General features: G+C 32.8%; 2 protein-coding genes across 2 annotated transcripts in view; both read right to left on the bottom strand.

The window, feature by feature from the left end:
• The window catches only part of LOC127730088 (protein timeless homolog), an 82,736-nt gene that overhangs the window by 51,147 nt on the left and 11,136 nt on the right, over nucleotides 1-20,453 (bottom strand). The window contains exons 9-17 of the mRNA XM_052238143.1: nucleotides 19,467-19,535; nucleotides 18,113-18,377; nucleotides 16,393-16,505; nucleotides 14,281-14,385; nucleotides 12,626-12,729; nucleotides 12,113-12,191; nucleotides 10,646-10,785; nucleotides 8,705-8,861; nucleotides 1,866-1,946 (exon numbers count right to left, since the gene is read on the bottom strand). Of these exons, the coding sequence (XP_052094103.1) occupies nucleotides 1,866-1,946; nucleotides 8,705-8,861; nucleotides 10,646-10,785; nucleotides 12,113-12,191; nucleotides 12,626-12,729; nucleotides 14,281-14,385; nucleotides 16,393-16,505; nucleotides 18,113-18,377; nucleotides 19,467-19,535 (1,113 nt within the window). The remainder of the gene's footprint in view (nucleotides 1-1,865; nucleotides 1,947-8,704; nucleotides 8,862-10,645; nucleotides 10,786-12,112; nucleotides 12,192-12,625; nucleotides 12,730-14,280; nucleotides 14,386-16,392; nucleotides 16,506-18,112; nucleotides 18,378-19,466; nucleotides 19,536-20,453) is intronic.
• Nucleotides 5,769-7,921, bottom strand: LOC127730085 (uncharacterized). Its single transcript, XM_052238140.1, has 2 exons — nucleotides 7,326-7,921; nucleotides 5,769-6,755 (listed from the first exon to the last, which is right to left on the bottom strand). The coding sequence occupies exons 1-2, from the start codon at nucleotides 7,408-7,410 to the stop codon at nucleotides 6,241-6,243; spliced, it is 600 nt and encodes a 199-aa protein (XP_052094100.1). The 5' UTR covers nucleotides 7,411-7,921; the 3' UTR covers nucleotides 5,769-6,240.

Genomic DNA, 20,453 nt, shown 5'->3' on the forward strand with positions numbered 1-20,453 from the left:
TTCGCTATCCCTTTGAAATTGGAATTCAACAAAGAAAAAAATAACATGTTCTATTTTTAACATATATAGATATAGGAAGATGTGGTATGAGTGCCAATGAGACAACTCTCCATCCAAGTTACAATTTATAAAAGTAAACCATTATAGGTCAAGGTACGGCCTTCAACACGGAGCATTGGCTCACACCAAACAGCAAGCTATAAAGGGCCCCAAAAAAATTACTAGTGTAAAACCATTCAAACGGAAAAACCAAAGGTCTAATCTATATAAAAACGAGAAACGAGAAACACGTATGAACTACATAAACAGACGACAACTACTGTAATCAGATTCCTGACTTAGGACAGGTGCAAACATTTGCAGCGGGATTAAATGTTTTAATGGTACCAAACCTTCTCCCTTTTCTGAACCAATAGTATAACATCACAACATAGAAAAACACACTATAAAATATCAATTGGAAGGCTTAACTCAATCAAAAAACGTAAATTAACACACAATGAACGAATAAATTTGACCTGTGACACCTGAATGCAAATACACAGTTAATAAAAAATTACAAGGGATAAATAAAGTCAAAAGTAAATAAACAGGTTTAAACAAAGTTAAAGTATGATGTCACTGTGAAATTTCAAACAATTTTAGTTTCCGTTTCAACAATGGTTCTAAATTTAGATTTTACATTCCCCAAAAATTGCGGATGGAATAGAAGACACCTGTTTATTTTCTGCACCTTGAAAACTGAGATTTGGATTACATAGATTTGACTTATTCTGAGATGTTATAGTGCTCAGTTCTTAGTTTCTGTGTATAATGTTTTGTGGAAGGAATCTGATGGGTTTTTTTTCTGTTGCCTTTGTTCTTCAACTTATAAATGTTGCACTAGTGGTCGATTACCCCTTAGTATCTTTTATACTTTTTACATACATATAAATCATGTCCTAAAATTTTCAATTGCATAAAAAACGAGACATGCCAACGTCTTTCTAGTCCAACACACAAATTCACATGCAATATAATTATTCGTTACCTACAATTTTACGCTACAGTACACTGTGAATTTCATTAAAAACTATGGTTTTTCAAAAAATATTGTGGGGTCAATTCTAGTTTAATTTTAAAGAATTTGATACGAATAAAAGCAGAATAGTCACGTACTGGTTTATTTATTTATTTGGTTATAATTTTGTTGTTAGGCGTTTTTACTTTTTATTGAAATAAACACGAGTCGTATAGTGTACCTACTCCTGCGTGTCTAAAACAAAAAACAGTGGTAATAGAGTCATATTAACTCACAATAGGATGCTCAGATTTCTGATTGGAGTCATTCTGATAATTTCTTTGAAGTTTTGAGATTTCAAAGGAATACTTGTTTGGATTCGTTATAGACCGCACGAAGTCATTTCTCTTTCATGTGCCCATTTTTCCTTTCTTGGAGTTGAGGAGATAACTCACGTAACTAACGACGCACTTTATTTATCGCGAATCACGCTAGAGGCGTGCAATTACGTATACTTCGCCTTAATAAGAGTATTTTCATATACAAAATTTGTAAATCAGCAAGTAATCATATGAATGTAATCTTACAGTAATCTAAAAGTAATCATGATTACACCTGTTTTTTACATTGTAAACGATCAAATTACGATTACTTGTATTCAGAAATTGCATGATTACTGATTACATGGGATTACATTGCAAAATGTAATCGATTACAGCTGATTATGATTGCTGATTACCATTACCCAATGCCTGCTTTTATATTACTGGTAACTATAAAGATAACCATAGTCTCCCTTTCATTTTTTTCTTACTAAGCCAATCTAATACTAGCAATAAGTTCTCCTTTATTTTTAATTTCTTACCTGGCAGATCTAATGAGAGCAATAGCTTCCCCTGGTTTATTCTCTCTTAATGCATCCTGTATCTTTATCATTGCATCAATTCTGTAATAGAAATATATCAACTCAAAAACTATTTATTCAAATTAGTTAAACAAAATAAAAAGACAAGTTTTGTGCTTCCGAAATCCCTTCCTACACATCAAACCAATGGTTTCAAGGATCCTCATTTCAATCAAAGCACGAAAGCGCTGTAAAGGCAGTTAATTACAGGTTGTGTGTATTTTAAGTCCAGTTATATCATTATCTTGCATAGTACAGTGTACTTATCAGAGGTGGCTTTCAGTATTTAAGATTTAGAGTTCTCTAATGATATTGAATAAGTTTTATGAATGTCATATTCTGAGCACTATATGAAGGCGATTGTTCTCACTTGTTTATGAACTAGTGCATAATGTCCAGTTTGTACCTTTTTTATCTATGTTTATAGTCAAATTAGTTATCAAAGGTACCAGGATTATAATTTAATACGCCAGACGTGTGTTTCGTCTACATAAGACTCATCAGTGACGTTCAGATCAAAATAGTAACAAAGCCAAACAAGTACAAAGTTGAAGAGCATTGAGGACCCAAAATTCCAAAAAGTTGTGCCAAATACGGCTAAGGAAATCTATTCCTTGGATAAGAAAATCCTTAGTTTTTTCATTGGCAATCATAACACATCTCCTTATTTATATAATGATCTATATTCAACGACCTCAGGTACAAAAAAAATGTATGTAACTAAACTATGATGGGAAACCTTTGACTTCTTTCTTTATATAAACTTTTGATTTGGTACCATAGAACTATGTAGAGTAAATGTACATTGCAACATGTCAACTCTTTCAACTCCAAGCAAAATTATATTTCCAAGCATAAAGTAATTTATGAATGAAATAAAATGCTCCGCTGGGGCGCAGCTTGATACGACCGCAGAGGTCGAACCCTGAACAGTTGGGGCAAGTATGAACACAACATTCAAGCTTGATTCAGCACTGAATTTGGATTGTAATTAAATATTTGACACAGCATAGGTTTCTGACACAGAATGAAAGTGGTCTAAGATACTTAAAAAAATTTAATTTACCTATTCAAACCATATCATTATTATTTGCTTTTATATATAAATCAGAAATAACCAATTTAAAATGGAAAATTTTAAAGAAAAAAAAGGAAAAAGAATCCCCCCCCAAATTTTTGAACCCCCTTATGATTCATCACCCCAAAACTCAATCCCAGCCTTCCCTTTGTGGTATGGTACCTTGCAGTACAATTTCAGAGAGATCCATACACTTGAACACATGTTATTGTCTGGAAACTAGAAAAATGCTTGTTTTTTGGCCCCTTTTTGGTCCCAAATTCCTAAACGTTTAGGGCAATTACCCCCAAACTCAAACCCAGCTTTCCCTTTGTGATAAGGAACCTTGTAGTACAATTTCATAAAGATCCATACACTTACACACAAGTTATTGCCATGAAACTAGAAAAATGCTTGTTTTTTGCCCCTTTTTGGCCCCCAATTCCTAAAATTTGGAGGCAATTACCCCCAAAATCAATCCCAGCATTCCCTTTGTGATATGGAACCATGTGATACAATGTCAGAGAGATCCATAGACTTACACACAAGTTATTGTCATGAAACTAGAAAAATGCTTGTTTTTTGCCCCTTTTTTGCCCCTAATTCCTAAAATTTTGAGGCAATTACCTCCAAAATCAATCCCAGCATTCCCTTTGTGGTATGGTACCTTGCAGTACAATTTCAGAGAGATCCATACACTTGAACACAAGTTATTGTCTGGAAACTAGAAAAATGCTTATTTTTGGCCCCTTATTCCTAAACTTTTTGGGCAATTACCCCCAAACTCAATTCCAGCTTTCCCTTTGTGATATGGAACCTTGTAGTATAATTTCATAAAGATCCATACACTTACACACAAGTTATTGCCATGAAACTAGAAAAATGCTTGTTTTTTGCCCCCTAATTCCTAAAATTTGGAGGCAATTACCCCCAAATTCAATCCCAGCATTCCCTTTGTGATATGGAACCTTGTGATACAATGTCAGAGAGATCCATAGACTTGCACACTCGTTATTGTCATGAAACTAGAAAAATGCTTGTTTTTTTGCCCCTTTTTGGCCCCTAATTCCTAAAATTTGGAGGCAATTACCCCCAAAAATCAATCCCAGCATTCCCTTTGTGATATGGAACCTTGTGAGATCCATACACTTACACACAAGTTATGTCTGGAAGTTACAAAAATGCTTATTTTTGGCCCCTAATTCCTTAACTGTTGGTACCATAACCCCCAATCAATCCCCACTTTCCTTTTGTGGTATTGAACCTTATTTTAAAATTTCATTAAGATCCATTCACTTAAACTAAAGTTAGAGTGCGAAAACTAATATGTCTTCGGATGACAACGCCGGACGACGACGACAACGTCATACCAATATACGACCACAAAATTTTTTTGCAGTCGTATAAAAAGGAGTTCTTAATTAAGAAATAAACTGATTCGCTGAGCGCAGCTGGATACACCCGCAGAGGTACTACCCTGAACAGCTGGGGCAAAAATGGACACAATATTCAAGCTTTATACAGGTCTGAATTTGGATTGTAATTAAATATTTGACATATTATAGTTTCTGAATAAATGTAGTCAATGAACTTGAAATCGGTTATATGAATTGAATTTATATTCAATTAAAGATTTCTTGCTGTTGTGCAATACACTGTGCTGTTGTGCAATACTTAATAAATCTGTTGCCAGACTATAAACAAATAAAGTTCAATTTCTTCTCAATGTCATATTTGAAATTTATGAAAATCAATAGGGAGATTACATCAATAGCTACAAAATGTATAAATAATTCACCAAAGTTTCATGTGAACTGCTTAAAGCATTTTTAAGTTGTTGTCCAAAAACTGGAAAATCCCCCCTTTTTTAATGAATAAAACCCCATAACTCAGAAAAAATCTAAAATTTATAAAATTCTAAAGGGAGCTTACGGATTGATAATTTAGTCTTAGATGCAAGATTTTTTTATCAGTTGTTAGTGGCTTTGAACTAGCTGTCAGTAACTGCGAGTACTCTCAGATTTGTACTTAGTGTCTTTTTGTTGTTTAGATGTACAACTACCCGACCACGTCCACTTGTATTTGTATTTATCCATCTGATGAGTTTAGCCTCTTTCAACTGATTTTTATAGTTCTTTCTTATATTGTACTGTTACACCACTGTCCCAGGTTAGGGGGAGGGTTGGGATCCCGCTAACATGTTTAAGCCCGCCACATTCTGTATGTACATGTATGTGCCTGTCCCAAGTCAGGAGCCTATAAAAGTGTAATTCAGTGGTTGTCGTTTGTTTATGTGTTGCATATTTGTTATATTTGTTCATTTTTTTACATAAAATAGGCCGTTAGTTTTCTTGTTTGAATTGTTTTACATTGTCATTTCTGGGCCTTTTATACATGTAGCTGACTGTGCGGTATGGGCTTTGCTCATTGTTGAAGGCCGTACTGTGACCTATAGCTGTTAATTTCTGTGTCATTTGGTCTCTTGTGTATGTGTGGAGAGTTGTCTCATTGGCAATCATACCACATCTTCTTTTTTATATTTACATCAACAGATATATAAAATTCACCAAAGTCAAGGTGAGACAACAAAACTTAGTTGTAAGATCTCTGAAATTTTTTACAGGGTACGAGTTTTTCTCATTGTTGGAGATTGTACGGTGACAGTAACACCTGTAACTGCTTAAACCCATTTCTTATGCACTTTAGTTTGATAAACTCACTGAATATCATACCACATCTCCTTATTTTTATATGCATTACAATTTACATGTGCATGTAATTGTAAATATATATATATCAGAACAAAATTCATTGCGTCACTTTTATTTATGCATCCTTTGGCACAATACAAGTTCTAAAATTACACAACATAAAACAACTAAATGTTATTTCAGATGAAAGTTTTGTTTCAGTTCCATTCATAGGATTTATTAGAATTTTGTATGTTTTGCCAAGTCCAATAATTCGCTCTATGTGACATAGAGACATAGTTGACTAAACCACCAGGTGTCGAATATTCAAGAATTTTCAGTGTTTCTGTTTTTATTTGATGAAAAGGTTGCCTGAACTCTAGGAGCTTTAGGTTTTATCACGGGATATTCTGTGCCGTCAATAATAATCCAAGTTGTAGGAAACTTTAATTTGAAGTTGGATGGTGAAAAATACCTGACTAAACCACTAGATGGCCAAGTGTTAGCCTCACACCACTGTTTAGACATAAAAACAATCCATGTATACACAATATTCTTAACACTAGATTCAATCTAGAATCTAGACAGTTCAAAGTTGGTTGTATGATGCCTCAATTTCATCAAAGTCATAAAAAAACTGATTTTCAACTGACACCCTATCAATTTGAAAATATATGTATCTCAAACAATGTGCTGCTGGACCAAGTGTGGTCAAAACAAATAAAAATTTAGTATACAACTCTAAACCGGTATAAAAATGCATGGCTGTGTCACATGTCTTCATTTCAAAATTCTCTGCTGAAAACATAGGCATTGATGGTGTTTGCGTAATTCCATCTGTAAAGCTCAACATTAGCTCGGCAGTTGGTGGTGGACAGTCATAAATCCTTTCTGCAGTATGAATGACTTCTTCAGGAAAACCAACTTTACAATCAAAACTTTCCTCTAGATTTCTACTACAATATTCATCAAGTTTAGTTCTTTTGTTTTCACAGGAAACTGCCCTGATTTTTCTTTTTGCGGACGATTCAGTCTCTTGCTTGGTCCAGGAAAATAGGCTGGGAATTGCAGTAGACTTAAGTCTCTGTATGGTGGGTTTGCGCCCTGAAAAAGGTTATAAAACATTAGATTTTTTATAATTAAATGAACTTCCATTAGCAATGTATACTTTGTACTACCTGGCGAAATATTAACTAGATCTATTCATTAGAATCTGGATAAAACTATGTTTGCCTGATTCAATGTATGTTATGTAAATCCAAAGGACAAACAATGAGAGACTTATGCAACAAACGTACATTGTTTATACCTAAATAACTATAATATAGATGAGAGCATGTCATTGTTTTGTTCCTGTTAACATTGTCATTGATATTTTTCAAGAAAGTCTATGAGGCATAGCTTATGCATTCCTGTCATTACTACATTAGCATAATTACTGCTAAAATAATTCTCAGTATGATATACCTCTTGTAAGAAATCATTATAATTGTAGCAATCACCAAAAAATCTCAAACAGATCACATTGAATCGTAATCCAAAAAATTATGACGTCTTGAATTACCCACCCCCTTTTATTCTAAAACGATAATTGCGGTTGTAAACAGACTTTGGTTTATTCGCATGGAGATTACATATATAACTATATATTTCACAAAGAAAATAGAGTTTTACCATGAATAGTTTCCTGCACGTAGTCTTTTTCAGTAAAACGTGCCTTGCAAACAACAGCTGATTGAGATGGACTCCACGATATCATCGTGTTCTCGTCCAATCTGCGTATGGGCCATGGCGTTGATCCAACTTTTCCTTCTTTTTAAGTCATTTGGAAATGCATGTCCTCCTCTTAAATGACATCCAGGTACACAACAACAAGTACTTGGCATCGTTAATTAAAAATATAACTGAAATAGTTGCACAGTGCAGAAACCGGAAGAAGAGGAACAGGATCCGCTACCACGGCGCCACCTATTCAGGAACGATAATTTGCTACTTTATATAACTGCGAAAATAACGTTAGACGGGTTCACGTGCATAAACAGAAATGCGCTTTAAATTGTATAATATAATTCATGTTCAGTCGACCTTTAATTATTATATCAACGACTGAAATGATTTATAAACATCTAGATTGCAGATAACACTCGAAATTAACCCGAGCTCTTTCCACACGGAATTCAAATAATTCTAGTTTGTCAATCGGTTGACTGCTTATAATGCAAAATACTAATATATCAAAAGTTTTTAAAACTAACAAAACACAATGATCGTTTCTCTATTTCCCAATGTAAATGAAATGAAACAAAAAACATTTTATATCGCAATAAGAAGAGGAGAGAATTCAACATTTCCGGATCTACTTGGAGTCTAATGACCCCCCACGTAGATAAGTTGGATATCGCGGAAGGAAGGATTAACCCGGCAACTAGAAAGGCATTAAAGCACTGCCTTTAAAAATGGCATTGGGCTCTCACAATTGAGAGGGAACTAAAAATACAGAAAACCTCTTCTGAAACCCTGCTCTTACCAGCATTGGAGGAGAGACAAAGGGCATTTTTGCAATAATGTTACTACAAATGGAAAAGTGCTGCAGCACATACCCATAACACTGTCCAATGAAGCATAAAAATAGGTAAAGGTCAAATGGACCCATCCAGAAGGACATGTACCACTTATAATCATTCAATATATCAAATATTGTTGACATATAACTTGTACTGTCAGAGAAACTCACCTATCACAACTGTATCATGAAAGGTCATGTTAACTGTGACTAACAGACAACTATATCTTGCACGATTCTAAACACCAAAATAATTTGTCTTTTTCCTCATCATAGCTGAAAACAATCTTGAGATAAAAAGCCCATAATATTTTTTATGGACAAATTGAACCATCAAAATGAGGTCATGAACAACAGACTTTAAACCAATCTGAAACTTCAGACCTCTATATACACTATTTTCATTGCTAATCACACATATAAGTGGTCATTAGAAAGGAAGAACCTATCACATACAAGCTCCTTGTATTGAGTGTTGCATAATTCTTACCTTTGTTGATCTTCTTGAACTTCAGAAGCAGCGTCAAATGGTGATATATCAGTAGGAATTTCTCCTCTTCCTTGGAACAGGGCAGACAACTCCTCTGACACTTCATCCCATTTGTCATCGAGTTCTGTCTGTGTAAGGTCAGACACAGGTTCTGGTGCTGCAGAATTGAAGAAAGACAATTTGAAGTAACGGCTTACATAAATATACATTTAAACTTGCAAAATATGTTTCAGTGAGCCTTTTCTACCTGTTTTCAGATTATACCAATCTTTTTCTTTCTCAAATAGATTAGTTAATAGTTTTCTTCAAGAGGAGAACCTCAAGGGAAAATTCACTTGGTCTTACATAAGAGAGGTATTCCTCTGGTTTTACATTTACATTAATATTCTACTGGCTTATAATAGAGACAAACACTGACTTATGATGGAAGGAGTGTACAGTTTTTCAGGAAACTATTTTTTTTCTCAATACAACAGAAAAATAAGACAGTGCTGGTAGTATGTCATGGCTGTTCACACTAGATCTAAAATGTGGTACATTAGCAAGAACATGTAAATGGAGTAGGCCATGGTAAGACACCTTTTTGGCCCAAAAATATAACATTTTTACTAAGTTGTTGAAAATGTAAACTTTTAGCTATTCATTGGAAAGTAGAATTATATTAGTGTACTAGTCCCAGAGTTGAGCAACTTTAATTTATAAATTGAAACAATACATATACATGGAAATATATATTAATCAAGTAGATCTAACCAAAAGTATGTTAATGCTTGTGGAATGCGTAATTTTTCCTTTTGGGATCAATTTTCTTCTGTCAGCTGTGCCATTCATGCGTCCGTAGTCATATCGCAAGAATCCGTATTTCGGTCATAGCTGGTCCGTTTCATCACGTTCTAATGAAGTAACAAGCTTATTTTGCTGAAAGTTAGAATGATTTGATGTACGCTCTCGAGTAACAATTACCGGAAGTGATAAAAAAATTGTCTTTATGAAAATAACATGCAACCAACTTTAAAATCAATGTTTTAATCTCTTTTCTAAAGAAAATAAATCGTTTATGTCTTTGAATTTCTTTACTTTCAAATGAAAAATTGCTGTTTCATCAACTTGGTAAATGTTGAATATTGCCGATGTTGAAAGCGACTGAAAGCGAGTATCGTGAACAAAAGGGCGACAAGATTTCACTTTTGACAGTCGGGCAAAGCGAAGTGACGAACAGTAAAGCGACTTTGTCACCTCAGTTGCCTGCTAGCGTGAGCCCTGTTGGTAATTATTTGGTTACAAATAAGCCTAAAAGGTTAAGTCACTAAGAGGCTCATAAGAGCTTGAAATACTCACTGGAATCTTTGCCTAAATGTTCGACAATATAAGAATGAAAATATTTAGCAAGGATTTAATATATCGATTTGTTTAGAGGTATGTCTATAGACTGTAAAGTATGGTTAATCACACACTATGACCAACAATTCTTTCCAATTTGAAAGCTTTTGGGCAGACAGTATAGTAGTAGAAGAAATCATTTCATCGTAATAAGCCAAAATGAAAGAATTTGTCTGAGGACACGAATGCCTCAAGCTTTGCAACGAAAAATTGGACGGACAGACAGATGGACAGACAGAATGACGGACAGTCAAGGGTAACACTTAATGCCCCTGTCGCCTACGGTGGGGTGGGGGGCCATAAAAATGTCCAATTCCTATAACTCTACCCCAAATTGTCAAATCAAAATAGTGAGATGGTACCATTGACAAGGTGTAATTACACTTTAATAGGGTAAAATGGTCAAAGTCCCACAACTCCTGCCAAAATCCATTAGAATGGGAGATGTTATAATAGCTAAAAACTATCTATTAACTCACTACTGAATAAAAGAGGGTTATCTTTAAAGCATACATGTGTGGCTAAAATATCAATAATATTATAAATTTATAATAAAATAACCTTGTGCTGTTGGTTTCTTCTTTTTCCTTCCCTTTTTTGTCTTTTTCTTCTGCACAACAAGATGGGAATTTGTCTTTGTGGCATTTTCTAACATTTTCAAAAACAAATGTGTTGTTTCAATCAAGTCTTTCAAAAATGCCCTACAAAGTATTATTCCTCAAAATGAATGACTGATATCAAATAATTGATTGTTATTTACATCATAACAGGCACACTCAGCATAAAATATAAAATACATGAAAACAAAATTCATTGGAATTTTTTCTTTCTTTTTTTTTAAGAGTGAAACTAGGTCTTGAAAAATAATGCCTTCAAAATTTCTCCACACATCATTGACTATTCTCTTTTGTTTATGCCCTGTTATGTATTTCTTGCATGAGGAGATAATTCTTGTATCACACTGAAAGGGGTAGGATATGAATAAGTGAGGCGAAAAATGCAATAATTTGGTTTTCTGACATTGTACAAGGTACCATGCAACAGTATAAAGTTCACAACAAAATATCAAATAATTCATGAATACAGAAGCTGGATCATTTGTAACAAAAATTACAATAAATGACAGAACAGACAACATCTCATAAACATGTTTAACCCCGCCGCATTTTTGCGGCCTGTCCCAAATCAGGAGCCTCTAGCCATTGTTAGTCTTGTATTATTTTTAATTTTAGTTTCTTGTGTACAATTTGGAGTTTAGTATGGCGTTCATTATCACTGAACTAGTATATATATTTGTTTAGGGGCCAGCTGAAGGACGCCTCCGGGTGCGGGAATTTCTCGCTGCATTGAAGACCTGTTGGTGGCCTTCTGCTGTTGTCTGTTCTGTGGTCGGGTTGTTGTCTCTTTGACACATTCCCCATTTCCATTCTCAATTTTAAGGTTATTACAGTTTATCAACATTTCTACCATTGGTTATACCATGTTATTGTTTTGGACTCAAATGGATTAAACCCATTGTTTGCAATTACACTAAAACATTAGAAGAAACATTTTAAAACTGTTTAATATTTCTAAATGCATGTTTGAATGGTTTTTTTTTTTATCTGTCAATAACAGTTGACAGCACACTCACACACCCATGTTGTAGCACTAGTGTAGGTGAACCAGATACACACACACATAGGTCTTTTTATTGTTTGTGAAGTTTGGTTGCTGTCTCAACTGTAAATTCAGAAAGTATTGCGATTTTAGAAGAACTGACAAAAATGCAAGATTAATTATTGAGATTTAAGGATCAGATATCAGAATGTGAATTCTAATTAATGTGATATTTACCCAGTCACATTATTCATATTATTAAAGACTTCACAATAATTTCTGAATTTACAGTATATAAAAAAATTGAATTTGCATTCATAATTTTTCTTGAATATTATTTAAGGGCTTCTTCCATGTTTGCAAGCACAAAATAATATTTTCATAACTTTTTTATAACAACTAAAAAACACTGCTAAAACCAATGAATACCTTGACTGTTTACTCTGATCGAATTTCTTTAATAAAGTCAGAAATATATCACGGAACTCCATCATGTAAAATATATTGCCTAAAATAAGAAAAAATCAAATTAATTTAGTGGTTGGTACTTATCATCCCTAGCTATTACTGATTGAATACAGTGCTCAGAAGAAAAAATACTTTTGATAATTAAATAAAATCTTTCTCTTATGGTTGTGGCCTGTTTATCTATTCCTTAGATGAAGGGATATTTCTCGTTCAATGCAGTGTGATACAAATAAGAGAAAAGAAAAAATGCTTTAATTTGATTGGCTTATCCAGCATCATAAAACAAGATTGCAAAAATTCCATTGGCAATTCTTCAGGTCATTGATGACTTTCAAAGGTCAAAAAGATATGTGATGCCTTCAATAATATACAAAACACTCACTTTTCACCTGAAAAACTTATTATCCTTTGTTTTGTCCAATATATTTTGTAGTTTGCAAATAAAACTATACTTTCAGTTTTTAAAATATTTACCTTTGATGACCTTTGAACTCTCCATTAATTGTGTATTTTTAGATCTGTCCATCATATCTAAATAATGCAGCAGTTCTTGGTATGCTTTAAGTGCCAAATGTACCCTGTTTATATAAAAGTAAATTATTAAACATTATATATATAATGAAGTAACACATTATTTTATAACTGTACCTGTATAAACATAACATTCTCACCAAGGATAATCTGGCTATAAGTATTCCGTAAGCAGGAAGTTGAACAGCAATGAATGTTAAAAATCATCGCAGCCAATAGCATTTTTTTTTATAACAGAGGAAAAGGTATGATAAGGCTATGTTTTTGGCAGTTTGAAATAGAAAATAAAAAAATATAAATCACCCAAATAACATTCTTTAGGTGTTCATAAGACATTAGTATGTCAGACATCAGTATTTATATTTTTGAATTTTGTGTGTATTGCATACTTGCATCATGGCCACTCACTGCATAAACTGCTATGATTACGTCATTTTGATATCTTGTTATTAATAATAAGATAAGAGCATCAGCTCTACACAAAAAGATATTTTGCTACAAGATGTATTTTACACAGATTTTAATGTGTGTAAAATACCTTTTTAGCTCATATCTATGATAATATCCACAATTTCTGCATGTACATAGTTGTTTTTTCAATGGAATTCTTGTCTTTTTTCCAATAAAAAAATCAACTTTGTGGGAAAAATATCAAGAAAATGTTATAAAAACTTATTGAAGTGATTACATTTTAACATCTCAAGTTACTTGTTACAGTGATTTTAAAAAGTCTGTGTCTATTTTTGTGAAAATTTTTAATATTTCACAGCCAAAATCACTTGAAGAAGTGATTCTGAAATCACTTGTTTAAGTAGTACCCCTGACTGAATAATGGCTCTTATCATACCCCCTCATTTTAGGAAGCTCTGATTTTTTAGTTTTTATAAAAATGCATTACAAATGATAATTGTAATCAAGATTTTTATTTCAGGTGTATATCCCTTCGGTGATGTTTTATGCCAGGTGCGTACAAGACATGAAACTTTATCATAACTTACAACTCACCAATATCATGCTAAATGCCAAAATTTAAATTGATATGATGCAATAGTTGTTGAAAATTTAGTCATGAAAAGTTTTAATCTGACGTATCAATGGTATATTAAGACAATATTTTCATACCTTTGAACAAAGTGAGTAAAGACAGGAACATGCATTGCAGCGTAAAAATATGCAAGATTTTGACGCTAATAATATTTTAAAAAATTATTGTGAAGTTTAATAGCTGAACAATATATAAATGTATTATACAATGTGCAACAAATGTTATTGAATGGGTAAACCCAATATAAAAATCAAGCTATTTAATGTTCACTTTGTATGAAATAGTATTTAAGAAGAACTTTCTCATTACTTCTTCCAACAAACAGTACTGTAAATTCAGAAATTATTGTGAGGTTTTTATTAATGTGAATAATGCGACTGGGTGAGTAATAATAAGAACTCACAGTCTGAATTTGATGCATATGTCTGTATGCAGATTTTCCTGAATTCGCAATAATTAATCTCGCATTTTTGTCAATTCTTCAAAAATTGCAATAATAAATGCACACAATAATTTCTGAATTTACAGTATTCAAATATAAGTTTTATCCCACCTCTTGGCCCAAATAACTGCTTCTTTCTTCTCCATCATAATCATTTCATAATACTGGAACAACTGGACTTGAATGTAGTGGAAAGTCTGTACTGACATTGTCTCACTAAAAATAGAATACAGGACATTCAAATTTTAGTAAAGTTGTTTGTAAAATATAACATCTTCCATTATATACAAAATCTTTCAATTTGATTTGAGTAGGTATAAAAAATACAGGGGTGTGAATGGCTCCTGACCTTTTGATATGGACTCATGAAATTATGAACTTCTTTGTGGTCAGCAATTCACCAAAAGTTAGACATTGAATAAAAATAGTTTGTATTAAAGTGCTGAGCCACTTCATATATCATGAGGAGTAAGCACTTAAACAGTTTAATTAAAACTGTATCTTCCAGTAGTAAAAAGACATCTGTTCTACTAGCCTATAAGCTGTTTATCTTAATGTTCAGAATTACATTTTGCAAATGTGGCCTGGTTGACACTAAAAAAAAAATTCCTTGTGCAGACAAACCTGTGAAACTAAAAAGTATAAAGTCATGGCTAGATATATTAAACTTAAGAAATAATTCATGAAAGCCACTTCCATGAATTATTTCGATTCTAATAGGGCAAATACGGTCATTAAAAAACTGAAGCAAGGGTGGGTATGCTGTGTGTGTGGCTGTTCTTTTTTACTCCCTGTTAGATAAAGCTAAAGCATTCTAACAAATCTGTAGCTTGCATGAATTATAAACAACTGCTAGAAAAAATGTGCTTAATTCTTTTAATTCTCAAACCCAACATTTGCCATTTTTAATTTACATGTTTTTCTCATAAGCTACCGTCAAATCCAAAGTTGACATTTCGTAACTAAGGAGCCGCCATGTTGACTTGCTGAAATCAGTAAATATGCATATAATCGAATAAAATAGAAAATAAAACAACACCTTCCTCAAAAATCCATTTTAATGTAATATTAAACGAATTCCGATGGTTCACGCAACGGAAAAACCTTCAGCTTTAGCGTTTTAATTTGTATGACATCATTTTTTGAAATGACCTAAATGCGCCAAAAGCATTAATGGACTTTCGCGGAATTTTATTTGATTTTGATTTTGTAGATTTCTCCGAGCTCTTGTGCATTAATTCTTTTTATTATGCATCCGAATAAGAATAAAATTCTGTAGTCTTTTTTCAATTGCAATTTTTAAAACAATAAAATCGGCATAGTGTTTGCAAATAGGTTCCAATACATGTGGATTTACGAGGGAGGTATATTGTAACATCCATTATTATGTATATCTCTGAGTCTGCGCTAAGTATAGATATATCGAGAATTTTATCACGGTGTTGTTTACAAAGCTAAAGAAGCACGTCATATTAGAATTAAATGTAGTTTGTGTTTCAGAAAGAAAAGAAAAAAACAGGGTTTTGATGAACATCCTTTTATTGTTGCTACAAAAGGTGTCAGAAAAATAGGTTTTGTAAATCTTCCAGGTAAAATTTGTTTTGAACAGGAATGATTGGTATGGACAATAAAGAAACAATAGATATCAGTACAAATATAGGTGATTTAAACAGAGTAACTAACTATGTATAAGTGGACAGTATCAAATAAATTCAGGTGTTTGTTTGATTGAGAAAAAAAAAAGGATCTCAAAATCCCCAAAAGGTTTCATGAAGCACAAGTTCATTTAACGACTCTATATCTAGGTCCATCCATGCCTAAATAGTCATGTCTGTACTCAGTATAATTTTTTAGGTTTTTAGGCGTAAACACAGCCATATTTGCAAAATGGTTTTGATTAACCTTAGTTCTGAACAGTTGGTCTAGTTGACCTATTCTCTAGCAAGTGCACATCGAGACTTGGTATCAAATAAGGCTATATACTGTTTTTTTTTTAAATCTGATCATATTGAAATCATCAACATTGTACAATCATATTTTTAAAGCCCATTATAAGCAAAAATTGTATTACTAAGTCAATGCTAGCTTTTTTCTGTATTCCTTTTCAGAACTTTTTTTTTCAAAACCTTGATTCAAGAACTTAAATAGTCAATGAGCTTACAAAAATCATAATGTATTTCAAGTCTATTCTTGAGCAGTGGGTTATTAGCTTTAATAACTTGCCTCACTAAATCTACTTGTTTACTATGATGCCTACAAAACTCCATGAAGAATCTCATGGCCCAAAGGTAATAAGTTTCATCATGATCCTGTGTTTTCTCTCTTGCTAAAATGTCCTGAAAACCAGAAAAGAAAAGAAACTCAATAAACGTCATAAGAGAATTAGTTAATATATATTCTTACTTTAAATGATAGGTTAACAAGAAATCAATGGAATGTATGTTTTCGTAGGTTGTGACAAAAATTCAATGTGTTATTGTGCTAGGTATACCCCATTCATAATTCAAAGTATCAGAAAACAGGAAGTAGGTGTACAAAAGATCCCAAAGGTTTACATAAATTACAACTCAATGAGGTCATTCTGTTCAAAAGTATTTGTCCAAATCTCCTAGTAACGATTCAAAAAATCTATTATTTCTACACTGGTAAATAATTCTACTACTGCATATAACATCTGCACTCACATCTAAAAGTTATTATGATTATACCTCAGTATGTGTTTTCTTTATCAAATTATAGACGAATAAATTTATTATTTTTACAAAATTGTCTGAAAATAAACTGCTTCGCCGAGTGCAGCTGGATACGACCGCAGAGGTCCAACCCTGAACAGTTGGGGCAAAAATGGACACAATATTCAAGCTTGATACAGGTCTGAATTTAGATTGTAATTAAATATTTGACAATTATAGGTTTCTGACACAGAATAAATGTAGTCAAAGAACTTAAAATTGGTTATATGATTTGAATTTATATTCAATTGAAGATTTCTTGCTTTTGTGCAATACACTGTGCTGTTGCACAATACTTAGTAAATCTGTTTTCAGACTGTATACAAAGAATTAGCAATTGTGACCCCCAATTTTTCTTTGAAAGATTGACAATATCTTAAATCTTGAAGAAAAAAAATCCCCCCACCCCAATTTTTTTTTAACCTCAACCTCCCCCCCCCCCCCCCCCCCCCCTTTTCCAAAACAAAATTAACATAAGAAAATTTTCTTTTTCTTTTTCTAAAATGTGGTACAATTTAAGAGACATCAATACACTTAAACACAAGTTATTGTCTGAAAACTAGAAAAATGCTTGTTTTAGACCCTTTTTGGCCCCTAATTCCTGAACAGTTTGGGCAATTACCCCCAAAACGAATCCCAACCTTCAACTTGTGGTATTGAACCTTGTAATACAGTTTCAGAGCAATCAAAATACTTATACACAAGTTATTGTCCTGAAACTAGAAAAATGCTTGTTTTGGGCCCCTTTTTGGCCCCGAACTCCTAAACGATTAAGACCATAACCCCCAAAAACAATCCCAACCTTCCTTTTATGATATTGAACCTTTTGCTTAAATTTCATAGAGGTCCATACACTTAAACTTAAGTTATTGTCCAGAAACCAAATGTCTTCGGACGACGACAACGACGCATACAAAAACCACTTCATGATAGCAATATACGACCCCAAAATTTGTTTGCGGCCGTATAAAAATTATTTACTGTTAAATAGTTTCAGAAACTATTTACTGGATGTGAACTATTTGCTGGAAGCAAACATTTTCCTGTGAAAAGACTATTAACTGATTATTAGTTTTCAAATCTATTAACCCGTCATTGGTCTTTTTAAAGGAAAACCTTTTCCCGTACTTTCTGTATAATAAAACATTTATTTAATGGCTATTCCGACAATAGCAAGTTTATTGTCCCCCGACACAACACAAAGCAATTACCTTTACTGCATACATCAAAGGGTTGTAACAATTGTCTAGAAACTGTGCACAAAACTCCTTCAATCCAAGACGTATACTCAATGTTGATCGTCTGCTAACCTCCTGACCTTTGATTGGTTGTCTATTTTTAGGTTTCTTCTTTGGTTTTTTGGTGGTGTCAAATGTCATTTCATTAACATCTTTCAGTGGTTTGTGATAAATAACTTCCCTGTCACTAATAGACTTCATATTGTGTACAACAAAGGTTCCACCAAATCGAGAATGCCTATAAAAAAAATTCTTAAAAATATTTCAAACATGATAAAAATGGTTATTTTCAGTTTTTAAGTTTTTAAGTTTGTTATTGAAGACGGTTCAACTTTCATCTCATCTTATTTTATGGATTGGATTAGCTGATGTTATAATATGTATCCTATATATTTTTAATTTTAGGAACAGATTTCTGTTTTTTAGTGTGTTTGAAAAATGCAAAAAAAAAATAAATTCAAGCAGTCTTATGCAAGATATTCATACACAAAATGCCTTTACTTTTCAGGCAGACAGCTCCAATATCTGCATTGAGCAAGGTCCTAAAAAGTCAGGAATAACTGGGTAAATAGCTACAATTAAGAATATAAATTTTGTTTAGATTTTTTTTAACTGTATCAGTAGACATCTAAACAGATTTGACCAGTGGCAAGGAAATTGATATATTAAAAGTTATTCTCAGGGGTTAAAAAATCCACTAGCCCGACGCCCGGGACTAGACTTTTACACTTCGGGCAATTAAAACTTGTAACCGAATATGCCCGACGGACTAGTAACAAACAGTTCTTGGCATTTCCAAAATAGTAAGTGGAAAATCCCCTCATCACTATTCTATCTTAGCCAATCAGATTCAATTACGTAACGTCATCCGGGATTCCAAGAATTTGAACCGATTTTGTACATGTTTTAAAAATAGAACAACTAACTCTGGGTGGACCGGTATCATGTATTGATCGCAATTCACGTACTTTCAATATCAATTTCTCAGTACAGGGGGTATTGTACATTGCTTATGCCGAGATTTTCAATTAATATTTAACAACCCATAGTACAAGGGATATCCAAAAAGATGTCTAGAGATCCTTGTTATAATTAATAAAACAAAAATTTATTTGATTTATTTTATCAAATACCATGTATAATGCCGCATTCAAAACAAAGGACACCCACTCTAAATTTGTAAGGTATACTCGGGCTAGCAGGTCAGTTTTGATGGGCTAGCAGCTCTTTCAACAGGGCTAGTAAAATCCTGCTACCAATAAGTCCTGGGCTAGTGAGCTGTAACAATTTTTTTTAACCCCTGATTCTTGACAATTAAAAGTTCTACCTTGTACTAAATTTCTTCACATTTGCTAGTTTTTGTAACTTTTCCTGCTCTCTAACCATCTCCAACTCTCTAAAACATATGAAATACATAGTACATATATATTGTCATATCTAAATTGGATTATAACATAAAAACTTTTTTATTTTCATCAAAATGAATAGGTCAAAGTCTTTCACATCAATAAATGTCCTGGTATATAACAACTAATACCATAATGGTCAAACAAGTATCAATCAGAACAGTTGTAATTTAAACTGGTTTCAAAATCACTGATATAAATTAAATTAGATTTAAAACCCAGTTACATCAAACCTTTAAATATAGTCAAGATGTGTTTTTTTAACACCCCATGAGTCTGTGTAATTTTTTGACCTAATGTTGAAATATGGACTTCTTATAGTAGAGGTGGAGTTGAAGACATCACTCCAGGAGGTCTGTTGACTTCATCATGATTTTATATTCTTATGTATCAGGGTCACAGTTAACCAAGGGTATATTCCTCTTATTGTAGCCACAATCCTATCCCTCTTTCCTATCCTATGACATCACCTAATGTAATTTACCACTGAATCTAATTTGCCATGTGCAACAAGACAGACGCTACAACTCTATAGCACCTTAGTTCTCCTCTAGATTATTTTAAGGCGTTCATAACTATTTTATTTTAATTTCTTTGTTATATTTTTGCGATTGTATTTTAAGATGTCTACTTTGTTTTTTATAGGTAACCATCTTTCCTATCCTTTGTCCAGAAAATCTGTGTTTCAATTTCAAACTTTAATATGAGGTCATGTATAAAAGTTACAGAATTAACATGTAATTATGATTTATATAAATGTGTTGATGTCTTAGAGTTAGACAGGACATATTTATTTAGTTGTGATGACAAATTTGACTTCTCCACTTTTTTAAGACACACATTTTCTAGTTAACATTCAAATCTCAGCAACAGAGCATACCTTTTTAAGACGAGTGTTGAATAAAATT

The sequence above is a fragment of the Mytilus californianus genome, unplaced genomic scaffold, assembly GCF_021869535.1.
Source record: "Mytilus californianus isolate M0D057914Y unplaced genomic scaffold, xbMytCali1.0.p SCAF_2, whole genome shotgun sequence".
NCBI lineage: Eukaryota > Metazoa > Mollusca > Bivalvia > Mytilida > Mytilidae > Mytilus > Mytilus californianus.